The 14,731-nt window shown below is 42.4% G+C and overlaps 1 protein-coding gene across 2 annotated transcripts in view; it reads right to left on the bottom strand.

The window, feature by feature from the left end:
* Nucleotides 1-360: 360 nt before the first annotated feature.
* The window catches only part of pkn1a (protein kinase N1a), a 46,067-nt gene continuing 31,696 nt past the window's right edge, over nt 361-14,731 (bottom strand). For both annotated transcript variants that reach the window (XM_041035797.1, XM_041035796.1), the window contains exons 6-23: nt 11,473-11,618; nt 10,555-10,768; nt 9,639-9,833; nt 9,111-9,220; nt 8,818-8,961; nt 8,402-8,477; nt 7,631-7,766; nt 7,211-7,295; nt 6,333-6,412; nt 5,924-5,999; nt 5,619-5,710; nt 5,110-5,286; nt 4,335-4,397; nt 3,781-3,857; nt 3,520-3,662; nt 2,937-3,044; nt 2,711-2,791; nt 361-2,399 (exon numbers count right to left, since the gene is read on the bottom strand). In XM_041035797.1, coding sequence (XP_040891731.1) covers nt 2,196-2,399; nt 2,711-2,791; nt 2,937-3,044; nt 3,520-3,662; nt 3,781-3,857; nt 4,335-4,397; nt 5,110-5,286; nt 5,619-5,710; nt 5,924-5,999; nt 6,333-6,412; nt 7,211-7,295; nt 7,631-7,766; nt 8,402-8,477; nt 8,818-8,961; nt 9,111-9,220; nt 9,639-9,833; nt 10,555-10,768; nt 11,473-11,618 — 2,207 coding nt within the window. In that variant the 3' untranslated portion in view covers nt 361-2,195. The remainder of the gene's footprint in view (nt 2,400-2,710; nt 2,792-2,936; nt 3,045-3,519; nt 3,663-3,780; nt 3,858-4,334; nt 4,398-5,109; nt 5,287-5,618; nt 5,711-5,923; nt 6,000-6,332; nt 6,413-7,210; nt 7,296-7,630; nt 7,767-8,401; nt 8,478-8,817; nt 8,962-9,110; nt 9,221-9,638; nt 9,834-10,554; nt 10,769-11,472; nt 11,619-14,731) is intronic.

Below are 14,731 nucleotides of genomic sequence, written 5' to 3'. Positions count from 1 at the left end.
TTCCATTAGCAATATTTGCTTCTTGATGTGGAGGTCAAAGATCAGGCTACAGATAAGCAAACAGAGCACTGGTATAAGGATATGGGTGACACTTCAGGGGTTATCCACTACTGGTCTGTGACCTGGGGGTTATGGTGTTATCCTGAAACCCAAATGAATCCAAGGAAACAGATCCAATCCACCTCTCATGTTTGAGCTTGGGCAAAATGGGTGAACTCAGTATCTCAAAATTACTTTTCTGATTTCAATAATATGCAAAATCATGAGCTGATGTTCAAGATAGATGTCTTCCATTGTTGTGTCTTTTATGGTCATAGTCGGTTACTTGATTGGTCAACACACACAAATATACATTATTAGTTTTTTTTTTTTTTTTTTTTTTTACTTAAACGCAGCTGAGGTATCTCAGTGCATGTTTTTAAATTTCTCTTTCTCACATCTGTACTTGAGTGAACACTGCCATGCCCATAACAACAATAAACAGACATAATATTCACTCCAGGTTTTCTTTATAAAATAAGTCATACTCTCACATGGTTTTGTATTGTCATACACAAGTAAAATCTGCACCATCATACATCCAGCTTCACAACAAACCTCTCCTGTACTCAGAAATGGTTACGTGTTACAGATGTTTTATACCACTGGCTCATATTTTTCCAATGTTTATCAGTCTGTTTCCCTATAATGATAGTGTTCTTTTAGAAATCTATTGCCAAGAGAACTTTTTGGCTTGGATCTATGGCTGCGCTTACTGCAGCAAGCTCTCTCATTTGTTCTTCTGTGGAAAAGTGGCCAGTGAGGTTTGTTTTGCTTGTGGTGCCACCCAGATTTTTAAAAAGAAGTACTAAGATATCAGTCAGTTTCGGTTAAAACAAAGATAACTTCATCACTATGATGGAAAACAAACCCTGCAGTGACCACAATGGGTAGATTTTAAACTGTGGGTGGCTTAAGTTCTTAAAACAGACAATAAAACAACTGCTGCAGCCAGTGTTGGTGGTGAGTTTCAAGTCTGGTGTATTTGTCTCATAGGGAAACTACTTCTTCTTTGCAAAAGTCTGGTAGCGTCTATGTAACTGGATGAATGTGTCTCAAACCCATAATGGATAGTCTCTTATGTGTGCATTAAGTCTTAGTGTTCAGATTTTTTGTTCCAATTTAAAAAAATTAAATAACCTGCTTGCCACATAGCTTTTGTGCTGATGGTTGTGTATGTGTTTGCTACACGTTTATATCAATTTATGTATAGTACGTAAATACTCACCCAAGACAAAAAAAAACAAACAAACAAAAAAAAAAAACCGTGCAGGGTACAATGAAAAATACACTGACAGTCATCAAATATAACTTATTTGCGAATTGTTGGTTGGATTTTGTCAAAGAAATTAAAATCCAAGCAGCACAAATTTTAAAAAGTGGTTGGTAGACATGCCATAAAAAGTCCATTGCAGCTAAGTAAGACAGTGGTTCTTTTCCCCATAGTTAACTCATAATTCGCCCAGTATCTGTCAGCATATCTGTGAAGGTTATCATCACACAACTGCTGGAAAAGCTCTGAGTACAAATTTACTCTGAACGTCACTAAGTCCGCTCTGACGGGCAAATCCTCTTGTTTTAAGATAAGTTGAGTGTTTCTGCAGCACGTCGTTATCCCTCTTCCTGCTGTTGTATACAAAGGGTCACAAAATAAAAACAGAAAAAGCTTTTTCTGTGGATCAAATACAAGTACAAACGTAAGGCATTGGTATGAGAGGCCACCGAGCAACCTCCAAACAGTCAACAGTACGAAGAGCTCGCCCTCTCACAGCTGCACAGGTGACTACACCGACACACAGGAGGACGGGAGGAGGCATTTTATAGGCTAATGTTCGCAAGATACACAAGTCACTGGCGTGTTGTACAATGATTGGAGAGGGGAGGCCTTTGTTCATCCTTCACTTATGATAGAACACCGAACCCCATCAGCTATGTGTCCCAGCTTTTATTTCCTCAGTCCACGACCTTTAAAATCCTGCAGACACACAAAATACAGACCGACTTCCTTCAGTCTCCCCTCATTCATTCACAGTGTAATCAATGGCTGACAAATAGTCAGCAGACAGTCAGTACAGACGGCCGCTTGGCTCTGACTAAAACTGTCATGAAGCCTTCAAAATCAAACATTCCTCGAGATTTGTGAGCCCAACAGCTCACTAGCAGAGGTCAGAGACGTAGTCAAAGTCCCGGAAGCTGTCCTGGTCTTTCCGGGAGAGCACGCGCGGCTCACGGGGGGGAGTGAGGGTCGGAGGTTCGGTTGTGAACTCCTCGTCAAAGTTGCTGACGTCTTCTTTGCTGCCGATGGAGGGGACGAAGGGAGGGGGCACCTTTCTTTGCAGCAATGCCTCCCAGTCCACATTCTGGAGGGAGATGGAGAAAAAGAGATGAGAAATAAGTAAAAAGGTAGATACAGAATGTACCGACCTTTCTTAATTCAGCATTTCCTTTAAAATGTCAAAACAGACAAGTTTAGCTGGAGTAATAAAACAAGCAGAGATGACCAAAGTTTAGAAGAAGAGCTGCTGCAGGTGAACATTTTCTTTAACCTTATCATTTCTCTCCTGTGGGGAAAATAACTCTTGCACGGTGCCAGCACAGCTTGAATGGTCATAACTGCTCCTCCTCACCCAACAGAAAACAAACAAAAAAAAAACAGCACATGCGTACTTACTCTGAAAAATGGCTGCTTCTTCACCTCCTCTGCATCCTTCTCACCAGAGCCTAGTCTTCTCTCTGGGTTCCTCCTTAATAGCTGCTCATGAGAGCACAACACATAAGAAATTGTAAGGGGATGTTACAGTCAAACATTAATGCGAGTGGCAAATAAGTGTTTTAATGTATCATGTAAGTGCAGCCTTTGTCACGACAGTAGTGTGTATTTGTCTGTGTATTCTCACCCTTCTCATGATGCCAATAGCCTCAGTGGAGAGGAAGCGTGGGTAGCGGACTTCATCATTCACAATGCTGTCAAACACCTCCTCCTCATCGTCCCCTGGGAAGGGAGACTACACACACACACACACACACACACACGGGAGGATACACACAAGTACACTTAATAAAATCAATTTTAGAGATTTGAAATTCACGAAACAGTGTGTTAACCACAGCGAACATGTCGTGACATGTAAAGAGTCTTGTCGTAGCTTAGATATACCACAGCATGAAAACCCATTGCAACTACTTATGGCCAAGGCTGAATTTGAATTTGGGCCAAGGCAGTCCACGCCTTTTATTTGTTTGGTCTCCCTGTTTTGGGCAATTCCAAAACATTTTAAGATCTGGACGTGATCAAATGTATTCTTCATATCTCCAGAGAGACACTGTCTCAGCTACAGTCTCTGCTGTGAAAACACAGTGTCACATCAGATAAATGTGATATCAGCCTCACAAGATTGTAATGTGTTTTCACACGGACAGTCGGTAAACTGTTTCCCCACAGACACTGCAAGAGCTCTGTGGATGTGGATTAGTTCTCACCTCTCCCACCAACATTTCATAGATGAGGACCCCCAGTCCCCACCAGTCTACTGCTCTGGTGTAGGACGTATCCGTTAGGACCTCCGGGGCCAAAAACTCAGGAGTCCCACAGAATGTGCTGGTTCGGTCCCCATAACCCATTCCTACAAACAGAGGCAGAGACGTGAAACTGTTTGTAGCTGCATGCTTTTAGGCAAACTGGTCTGAGGTGCAACATGAGAAATAAAAATGTTCCCATCTGTCAGTAACAGGAATATCCACCTTCTTTACACAGTCCAAAGTCAGCGATCTTCACATAACCATCTGTGTCTAGCAGCAGGTTGTCAAGCTTGAGGTCTCTGGGAGAGAAGGAAGGTGAAAAGATGTGGATGAGAATCAGTGTCTCTCTGCAGTATTTCACCAAGCACCACAGAGAGTACATGAGGGGTTTGAGGTGTGTGTGTGTGTGTGTGTGTATAAAATCAATAGCTAAGTATTTAATGGGAAAACTGAATCAGATATATATTAATTCAGATGTGAAATCAAAGGGATAGTTGAAATATTTAAGAAGATATATTCCAGAAAATCTCCAGTTATTGGAATTGTTGTCAGAAAGTTTCAAATAATTTCTGTTAATCGGTTGAAAAATCCAAAAGGAAAAGAAACAGAGCGTGGTGGAGGTGTTAGAGCTTCTCCATTGGACACCAGATTCGAGTAGGTGGGTGTTTTTTCTTGGGTTTTTTTGTAGCTTGTTTTGCTTCTGGAGTAGACGTAGATATCTTTTTTTACACCTCAGATATTATGTGATGATACAGGTTTGTGTGGGTTCTACTCACCTGTACACAATCTTATGGTCATGAAGGAACTGAAGTCCGAGAACCACACAGGCCGCGTAAAACCTGAAGTCAAATCAAAGAAACGTTGAAGCTGCATCATGAGGGAGATTTGAGCCACATAACAAATAACAGTAACTCTGCTTCCAGCAGACCACAACAATCCACTGTCTGAGGGCTGACACACAAACAGCTGCTTGCCAGCTGTTGCACAATAGTGCTACGACTCTATTAGGGACACTGGCAATATGGCTGAGGGGCACTGCTTCTGTGGTTGGACACACAACCACCACCACCACCACTACTACTACTGACTGCTTATTAGATTTATTGAATGTACTGGAAACAACAACCAAATTATAGAAATGAGGTTCAAAGGTTTTTAGTATGATGCACTGCAGTCCAATACAATACTACGCCTAGCTATGGCCTCCACAGTGAAGATAAAGGTGAATCCTTTTGGGGCTTTAACTACATAAAATGTTTATTTATTAGAACTACTGAACAAGTTTGCCACTTTACTTCAAAACATCATCATTTTCATGGTGTGAGAGGTTTGTGAATTACTTTTAGCTCATGTTTCCTACTATAAGGATTAACCGATTTTTGTAGTTGCCTTAATTTGTGGAATATGCAAATGTGTTTGTAGACTCATCACACAAACAGGAAAATATTAAATAAAATATAATAAAATAGCTTTAAAAAACAAAAACCCTCTCCAATTATAAAGGCTCCATTTAGTATTTTCTCTAAAGACACACACACACGTGATACGTACACGGCTCGTGGCTCTGTGAAGACGTCTGTGTGGATGTGCATCATCAGGTCGCCTCCTGCTGTGTACTCCATAACAAAACACACGTGCTCCGGTGTCTGGAAACACGCAAACAGGTTGACCAGGAAGGGATGGTGCGACATGTTCACGATCTCAAAGATGCGCTTCTCGCACATCAAACTGGAGGGGAGGAGAAGAGGAAGGATGAAGAGGCAAAAGAAGGCGAATGAGGAAGGCGGAAAGCAGGGAAAGATGGGAGGAAGCAGAAGATGAAGGGGGGGGATGAAGGGAAAAATGAGACACATTTATACATAATTAGATAGTGCTTATTTTGGTGGATGAAAAACCCACACTCAGCCTACAGAGGAAGTGTAATCATGGTGATTCAAGGCACAGATTAATTCTGTGCAGTGAGATGTATTACTGGAGCTCAGAAGATCCAGACCAAAAAGCAGAAACCAATCACACAAACACAGGAACACACAGAGAAATAAACACATCGACACACACACCTTTCCACCTCATCCCTGGCTATGATGTCCCCTTTCTTCAGGGCTTTGATGGCGTACATTGTGCCGGTCTTCTTGTACTCTGACAACAACACCTGGAGAGAGACACAGACACGAGCAGCAAAAACTGACTTTGTTTGACCTTGTTAAAATGTTAAAAACCTGTAGAAGTGAATCAGAGCACTTGTAGATGTTCATGTTTCTTGGTTTAATGAGGAGGAAAAGTCTCACTTATTTAAAAAAAAAAAAAACAAAAAACAAAAAAAAAACAAACAAACAAAACAAAAGGCCTGATTGTGAAACTGTACCTTCCCAAAGTGTCCCCTGCCCAACACAGCAATCAGTCTGAAGTCCTGGAGGGACAGAGGACCTTTCTTCTGCTTACTGGAGAGACAGACACACACAGTCAGCAGGAATATTTTACAGTGGATAACAAAACACAAAAAACTAACAGATTAGAAATATCATATGGACTGCTCATAATACATGACAGCATAATCTGTCATGGGAGGCACCGGAGCTGAGTGAGAAAATATGTCAATACGTCTTCTGTGAAAAAGTGCTAAGATGAAACTTGTACAGTCAAGAATAAAAGAGCAGAAAACAGACAATATCAAACTAAATGGACAATACTGCAGTAATTCTATTGAAAAAAGTTAAAGATAAGGCACAAAATAAATGCACAAGGACACAGTGTTTCTGTGTGTGAGTGTGTACCTGCTAACAGACGGGGTTCGGACAGGGCACTCGGGGGTGAGGTCTGGGGGGGAGAAAGGCTCGATGACTGGTGGTCGGTCCTGACGGGGGACATGCGAGGAGAGAGACATAAAGGAAAAGATGCGGAGAGACGCGGAGAGACAGAGAGATAAAGAGGACGTGAGACATGGGAGACGAGAGACACAGTTTTACGACCACAGCCTGAATGAGACAGACAAACAGCACATTCACCAATTCACTCTTTGTCACTGCTCTGTATTTAAAACCTGACGGGTTCGTGTCACATGTGCTCACAGACGAGATTGAAAGCAACAATCGACTGCTGTCTATACTGGATATTGTGAACATATTGATTGTATCTATAAATGATCTATCCCATGTCAATATGGGCTTTCTGGCTTCACTATTAGCATGATCAAAATTAAATAAATGAAACTGTATGTAAAAAAAAAAAAGTTTTCTTCCTGTTCATTATTCACTGAGTCCACCTGAAAACTAGTGTTGTCCAGTAAAAGTGTAATTTTAAAGATTTCTTCAAAGAAATGATTGTTATCAATTGACTGCAGCTCAAAGTAAAAAATTCTGTACTCACAGAAATCCAAGCTTAATTTGTCTAACTTCAAAATACAGACCAAACTTAACCTGAATTGTAATTATTATGACCTGGGTTATGGATTATTTTATTCTTCACTGATCAAAAAGACAAACCGTGACTCTTCTCTTTACTTGTGGATCAAGGCTTGGGCCTGTAATTTCATGTTCAATAGTTGGATTTCCTTTATCTCATAACACACACACACACACACACACACACACACACACACACACACACACACTTCCCCCATTTCCTGGGCTTCCTCTCTCTCTGTCTGTCTCACCGGAGTGTGAATGTCCGTGTCTCTCCTGTAATCGCCTCTTATCGGAGAGTCGCTGTCCAGACTCAACTTCTCCACTGAGATCTCCCTGAAAAATTCCCACACACACACACACATAGACACACACAGACCGACACAGCGATGCAGACAGACGCATGAACAGACAAAAACAGAGCACAGAAGGGTTGTTAGATGTGGGGCAGAGAAAAGCATCACATGCTTTATTCTTTGCCAGGAAACACAAGGAATAAGGATGGAGGAATGCTGCTAATGTTTGATAGCAAAGTCTGGCTGACAGCTATCAAACGTCACACGAAGATGCTCTGTGTTTTCCCAGTAGAATTAAGTGGAGTGTGTGGACCTCTGCAGCTTATGCACCATTTACTTGTGCTTGCTGTGCATGTGTGTGTTTGTGCGTCTCACCCAGAGTTGAGTGTTAGGCTGTGCGCGTTGGGACTGTAGGTTCCTGAGTTGTTGACGGTGGGTATGGCGTTCCGAAGCAGCCTCACCCATGTGCCGATATCCACGTTCATCTGACGAGCCCGAAGGAACGCCTTGCCTGGAGACACACGAACACATACACATCGAGAGTCGCTAACGTTTGTGTCAAACACAGCAGATCAACATTAATCATTCACAATTGCTCTAAAAGAAAGAGTTAAATTTCCACCACTAACTATAATTTTCTTTCGTAGATATGAACTGACTAATTAACAAGTCTTTCTTTCACCTAGAATTCAAGTTCCTTCATGGTGTATTCATTGTTTTTCAAGATACAGAAAAGGGTCAGGATTGCTATTCAAGTGGCTGAATTACCCTTCCAGGCTTTTCTTCCACCTGATTAATTTCTGTTTTATGTGGCTTTTAGCTGATTTTAAATATCTCTGTTTTCCATCTTGCTTCAGGGAGGTTCTTTGTAGCTTTGTTTAAATAAATGCTGCATTAATAAATGTTATCCTCCTGAGGACACAAGATTATTCACCACTAGAGGGTGCTGTGGTCTTTGCATTGCTTCTGGTCATGTTCATTCTCTCATTAATATAAAGCTAGTTTGAACTCAGCCTGTTTGCTCCAAAACTTTCTCTATATAACCTGTTGAAAGGCTGCAGAGCAGGAAAACTAGGAGTGAATCACTGTTATTTCCCAGTTTGGCCTGTTTGTCTTTGTCTCCTGTCTGTTCTGTCTCGTCCTCACCTTGCTGCTTAGAAAAGACTTTCTTCTGCCTCTGGAGGCGAGGAACTCTCTCAATGACGGGGTTAAAAAAGGTCACCTGAAAAACACACACACACACAAACATTAAACGTGGAAACTCCACACCCACATTTTATTTTCAGATATTGCACTGAGATGGTTGAACCTTTCAAGTACGATAAATCAAAGCAGCGTTTTCCAGCACAGGTGCATCTGACAGCTTGTGTGTGTGTATGCGTGTGTGTAGGTGTATGTGCGCACATTTGAATATCTTTGTGTGTATTTATAGCACTTGCATGGATGGATGTCACGTATGCAGGGACATCTGAGTCCACTTCTGTGTGTGGCAGTCCCTTGTTGTTCTGTCTTATGTCAAGATGTGTGTGTGTGTGTGTGTGTGTGTGTGTACTGGTGTGTACCTCAGCCAGCAGCAGGCCCTGAGGCTCCAGCTCCAGCTGAACTCTGTGTTTCTGGTTGTCCAGGAACTCCTCCAGCTTCAGGTACTTCAGAGCACACAGTGAGCGGTAATCCTTCCAGTAAACTGCGATCTCCATCTCCCTCGACTAAAACACAGACAAACATCCAACCGTGGTACACCAACATGTGCAAAGACACGCATGAAAATACGTTTTGGAAAAAGGAAAAAGGAAAAAGAGCTGTTTTACTTTATTTAAAGAATGTTCTCTACTGGTTTCTGTGTATATGTACTGACCCTTTCCAGCTCCACGGTAAAGGTCTGGTCCCAGGCCTGTTCTCCCACAGTCCTCCAAAGTGTCTGGCCCACCACTGTGTTATCCAGTTTTAGGACAGCACTCACCTCAGCTGCACACAAACAAACACAAAGCACAGCAAATTTGATTTTCTTCATAGGTGACATTCCAACAGAGCCCTGACCACTATAAAACTGAAAGCCACTCGATGCTTACGCTACAGTACATAATACAATTTTAGTATTGATTAATAAGTGTCATTAATTTCCTTGGAGACACAGCAGAAAGTGCAAGACCTTAGAAAAAGCTGTTTGTGAACTGCCTACTCAGGGTATAGAGGCAATTCAGGTATATTTGCTGATGCTGCTGTGCTCTGATGTGTGAACACTGAACTACAGCGTCCAACCTCACCAAACTAAAGCGACTACTGTCCATCTTTCTAAAACACTAAAGAAAACAAACCTACCTACGCTGCAAGTTTTACATTTTGTATACCTAATGTCAGTGTTCATAAATAGACACACACTTACACGAGAGCTCATCTGTCTTGTTGGGTGTCTTGCCGCTGACTGAACCACTCCGTCCGTAGAGCCCTTTGCTGCCCCTCATGAAAGACTTTGTGTCTCCAGGGCTGTAACTGGGCAACGTGACAGCTGTCCCTCTATTGCGACCTGGGACCACTTCCAACAACCCCACACAGCCCAGCAGCTGCACTTGTAGGGTACCTGCAGACAGAGGAAAACCATTCAGGTACAACCAACTGCAGATCAAAATACCAGCAGCCAGATAAAGACAGATATAAGCACATTATCTTTCAGGACTTCAGGAGCTCTGTAGAATGGTGACCATATGACTCACGCTATAATAAAAATAAGCTTGTAAATTAAAGGATATAAGTTTACACAGGGAGCCTTTACTGGTTACTGTGCTGTTCTGAAAAGACTGAACTTCTAAATAAAATGTCCAACAACGTTTCTTTGTCTTGCTCCTTTTTGCCACATGAATGTTTCATCCTCAGCTAAGGTTCATTAAATGTCTCTACCGCCGTGTAGATTTTATTTCTCTATTATTCATATTGTATAAAAACCAGGAAACAGGACTTTATTCTGAAACCAAGCAAAAACAAACTTATTCATGTGACTTATTCATGTTTCTTGCTAAAGAAGTCTCTACTTTCATTCAACTGTTTTTTTCAATTCAAATAGCAGTAGGGAAAACCTCATCGCACTCCCTTGATTAATAAAATGGCTTCACACAAACATTGACTAGAAGCTTCAATGACACTTCTTTATAGTTTCCAAAGTGAAAGTCTGTTAGTATGTCAACACCAATGTCCTAAATTTTTCAAGATAAGCTCTTGTGCTCAACTAAATGATGGAATAAAGTGCTTTAAAATATGCATTTGCACTTTCTTGACTTGAACTGAGTTTGTTTTGCATAACGCACCAGTGAGGGGTGAGGGTTTGTTGAGGGTGCTGTACTGGTTGTGGAGGTAGGGGGCGCCGTGGCGGGAACTGAAGGCAGGGGAGGAGGCCAGGACCAGCTCCTCTTTGATGACGCTGGCCTTGGGGTGGTCCTCTGGCAGCTCTGCCAGACGCTGGTCCAGAGAGTCCCTCAGCAGGTCCAACCGCTGAGACGCCTCGCTCAGACGAGACTGCGCCTGCGCAGCATCAGCACAGAGCGGCTTTAATACACATTTATATCCACTGGGTGACTGCTTAAATTGTTGGGTGGACATTAAGTAAACTACTAACTCTCAGTAGTAGTCTCACAGCCCACACAGTCCATCCCTACCATCCTATTTTAGTCACATTTTACAGCAGTAAACTACTGCTTTGATATTTGCTTTCAGACTTTTATTTGTTTGTGGAAAACCTAATATATCTGCTTGCAGCATCATTTTTTCAGGACTGAAAATGGCAGTGTGTTAGTAATGGTTGTGAAGATCTCTCTCACATGGTTGAAGGAACTGAGACTGTGCAGTTGCTGAAACTGCTTCGGGGGATATCTGACTTCACTGAAAACTGCTTTCAACTGTGGCCACTGTGCCTTTGCTGAACTCATAAAGATAAAGCTGATCACAGTCTGACTCAGTATAATGTCAGGATGCTGTTATATTTGTATTTAGCACAAAACACAGATTTGAGGGAAAGATTTTACACCAGCTAACAACAAGATAACTAGACCCAGCTGGAAAGTATAAAACAATAAGTACATACATATAATATTGCATCGGTATGATATGATGTGACTGATGCAGCTAATGTCTTACAAGTGCACATTTGGAAGTGCATGCTTTCAAGTGTGAGAGAGGAAACTCTTTGCAGGATGTGTGTGTGTTTGTGAGTCTGTGTCCGGTACAACCTCAGACAGGGCTTTCTTGTCCTGAACCCTACTGGCCCCCAGAAGCCTGAGCACATTTTTGGCCCCCTCAGCGACAGCATGCTCCACCCTGTAGTGATGCCTCAGCTCTTCAATACGCAGCTCCACCCCGCACAGATCCTGGTTACCTGCAGTGGTGGATCAGACAAATTATATTAACGATGGACTGAAGATATTATACATTGCTGCTAAAGCTGTGATGGCATAAGAAGCTGTTTTAACCGTGCCTGCACCCTTTATTCAGTTACAGTCTATAGTTCGATGTTGAAACTACAGTCGTTTGTTTTGGCAGCAGGGTTTGTTATAGGGAAGTCCCCTGGGCATACTAAGTTAGGTTAATACCTTAATGCATGTCATGCATTACACAAGAGTCAGACAAAGAAAACATTAGCACCGCCTGAAGGGAGGCAAGCAGCCTCAACATCTCTCCTGTCAGCAGCATTAACTTTAGCTCCGACCTCTGCTTCCAAATGGCTTCCCCCTCATCTCCCATCTTTAAAAGCAAATAGAGAAATAAAAAAACACCCTCTCTTATGCGCCTTTATTTTTATAAAATTACCTCATCGCTACCTCAGGTTAGCCAGTTAGCCAGTACTAATAAGATGGACACGCAGTTGTTTGCTATGCTAGAAAAAGTCGCCTATCTGACACTGATATCACAGCTAATACAAACAGCTGCTATTGGTTTTATAAATGAAGTCAAGCTTACAGGAGTGACATTAAACACATAAGACCAGTGTAGAAATTAGATTAATCTATGGGTAAAAAAATCATATACTGGCAGCAAAAAGGGCTAAAATTGAACAAATGTTCATTGTTTGACATTTTAAACACTTTCACAGATCCAGTCAATCTCCACTGTAGACTAATGGCCACTGAAAAGTGCAACCACTGCTTTAGATAAAACACTGACAACTGCTTATCTCACCCCTTAAATGGAAAGCCCTGATAACATAGGTTAGTAGATTAAAGCAGAAAATTAGGTGTGACACAATCAGTCAAAAGGAAGAAAAATACTCAAGCTCCCTCACTCAGAAAACAGACACGGGGTCTGCCTCGGAGTAGCACCCTCGCTGCACAATTACAGCTAAGTGGTTAGCTTAATGGTACAGTAGCAGCCTCTCAGAGTGGGCAACAAATACAATGAAGCACACACACACACAGGAACAGGAGAGGCGAGGCGTGACATAAGGAAAAGGACAACTGGATAAACAGCATTCAAGAAAGGTGCATTTGACTTTCAAATGTCGGGTTAGTGAAGAGGACGGACAAAGGGACACGGAGGAGTGATTAAAAATGATTGTTATGACTTATGAGCTGTTCAGAGTGCTGCGTGAGGCAGGAGGAGAAAGAAAGGAAAAGAGAGGGGGGTAGGAGTGTAGATGGATGTGGATGCTTTTATCTCCTAATAAGGTGTTCTGCCTGGAGCCCAGACCCTGCTTCGATGACCCCTCCACCGGGTGTGGTGCCTGGAGACTGTCCGTCTGTGTACACTATACACACAACCCTGTGTGTGTGTGTGTGTGTGTATGTGGTTTAAAGGAGAGAGTGAGAATAACCAAGAAAGATCCAGAGACTATGTAGGACATTGGCAAAATGGAGGAGAATTTAAGTGTTCAAGTTAAAAGAGTCATATTGAGGTTACTATTACAGCAATAAAATACCTACTGAGAAAGTGCAGAGAGGCATTTCCTCTATATGTATTTGTGTACAACAGAAGTTAAGATTTTGAAGAACCAGAGATATTTCCTTTTTTATTCTACATATTCCTCTTCCTTGTCTAAACCCGACACCTGCTTTACCCAGCTGGAGATCTGAACGTGTTTATGCTGGTGGTGTCTAATGCAGCTCGGATCCTACAGAGGTCTGTAAGTTCACTTCTGTCTAACTCCACACACCCAGATTATTTGCTGTCTTCAGCCCCAACCGACGCTCCAACATCAGTTCAGGTCGTTTATCAGATTTCACGCAGCTCCCTCTGGAGCCACAAAAGGTTTTATTCAACTTATTTCCACATATCCAGTCGTACTAATCAAGACCTATAAACCGACTTTGACGTGCAACATCAGTGGAGTTTTCCTTTAACTATAAAAATCATAACTGCTCAGTCTGATCATTAACATCAATAATATTATTTTAACACATGGAAGGGGCTTCAGATCAGTGAAAACCCTGCAGGTTTTCTACATGGTCAACAACAGAGGGATAAAGTATGGCCTTAAAAGGCCCTTAAATAATCCTTCCAAATGGCCATTATCCTCTTGGCCTTAAAAGACACCCACTTTCTTAACAGCCATCAGCTCCCTCAGTCTGGAATGAGCAGAAAGGAATATATGGCCCCAGAGGGAACACACCATCTTTAAAATCTTTTTTAACTTCTGCCCCCTCCCACTCTTCTCTCCCTGTGGCCCTGCTACATTTAACCAACCCTCCCACCTCTCATGACTGTCATCAATGTTTTTCCCAGCAGAGGGGTCATAGTGGTCCACAGCACTCACTGCCCTATAGAAATGCATTTCACCTGCCCTGAAATGGCATCGATCGCTCTGAGTGAGTATCAGAAAGCAGAGAAAGGAAAACAGGACATCACATGTGTTGGTTTGACTGACTGCAACATTACACATGAACGCACTGCCACTCATTTAAAACACAAAGTCACGTGCCGAGACACAGCTCTGCCTCTGCACACAGCACAACGACACTGTGTGCATGTGTGCGTCCTTGTGAAAGAGACTTTTCATTTGCCGGGCCTTTTGTTGAGAGAGGTTGGATTTTTTTTGTCTACATCTGTGTGTGAATTTGATTGGTTGCGGTAATGTGCCAGGTGGGCCATTTCACAGGCTTTGTATTGCTCACACACACATATTTGTCTGTCCGTCCCACCTGCACCACACACACACACACACACACACACACACACACACACACACACACACACACACACACACACACACACACACACACACACACACACACACACAGGTCCATTGTGTATCAACCCCAACTACCCTCTTCATCTTCTTTGCCACAAGACTCAGGCTGAGAGATGAGAAAACAGTGAGATGGCTCTTGATTGATCTGTTTCTGCTGTGGTGTGTGTCTGGAGCTGCTGCTCAGAACAAAATGTTTGACATGTAGAGGAAAAGAAAGCAAGACTGCAGAGTGCATGAGAAGATGACCAAGACTCAGCAGAAAGCATCCTGTCGCTGCCAGCTACTCTCTGTCATAAACCACAAAGTAT

Source organism: Toxotes jaculatrix, chromosome 4 (assembly GCF_017976425.1).
Source record: "Toxotes jaculatrix isolate fToxJac2 chromosome 4, fToxJac2.pri, whole genome shotgun sequence".
Taxonomy (NCBI): Eukaryota; Metazoa; Chordata; class Actinopteri; family Toxotidae; genus Toxotes; species Toxotes jaculatrix.
Note: the sequence above shows the minus strand (reverse complement) of the source record. Positions and strands in the feature narration are given on the sequence as shown.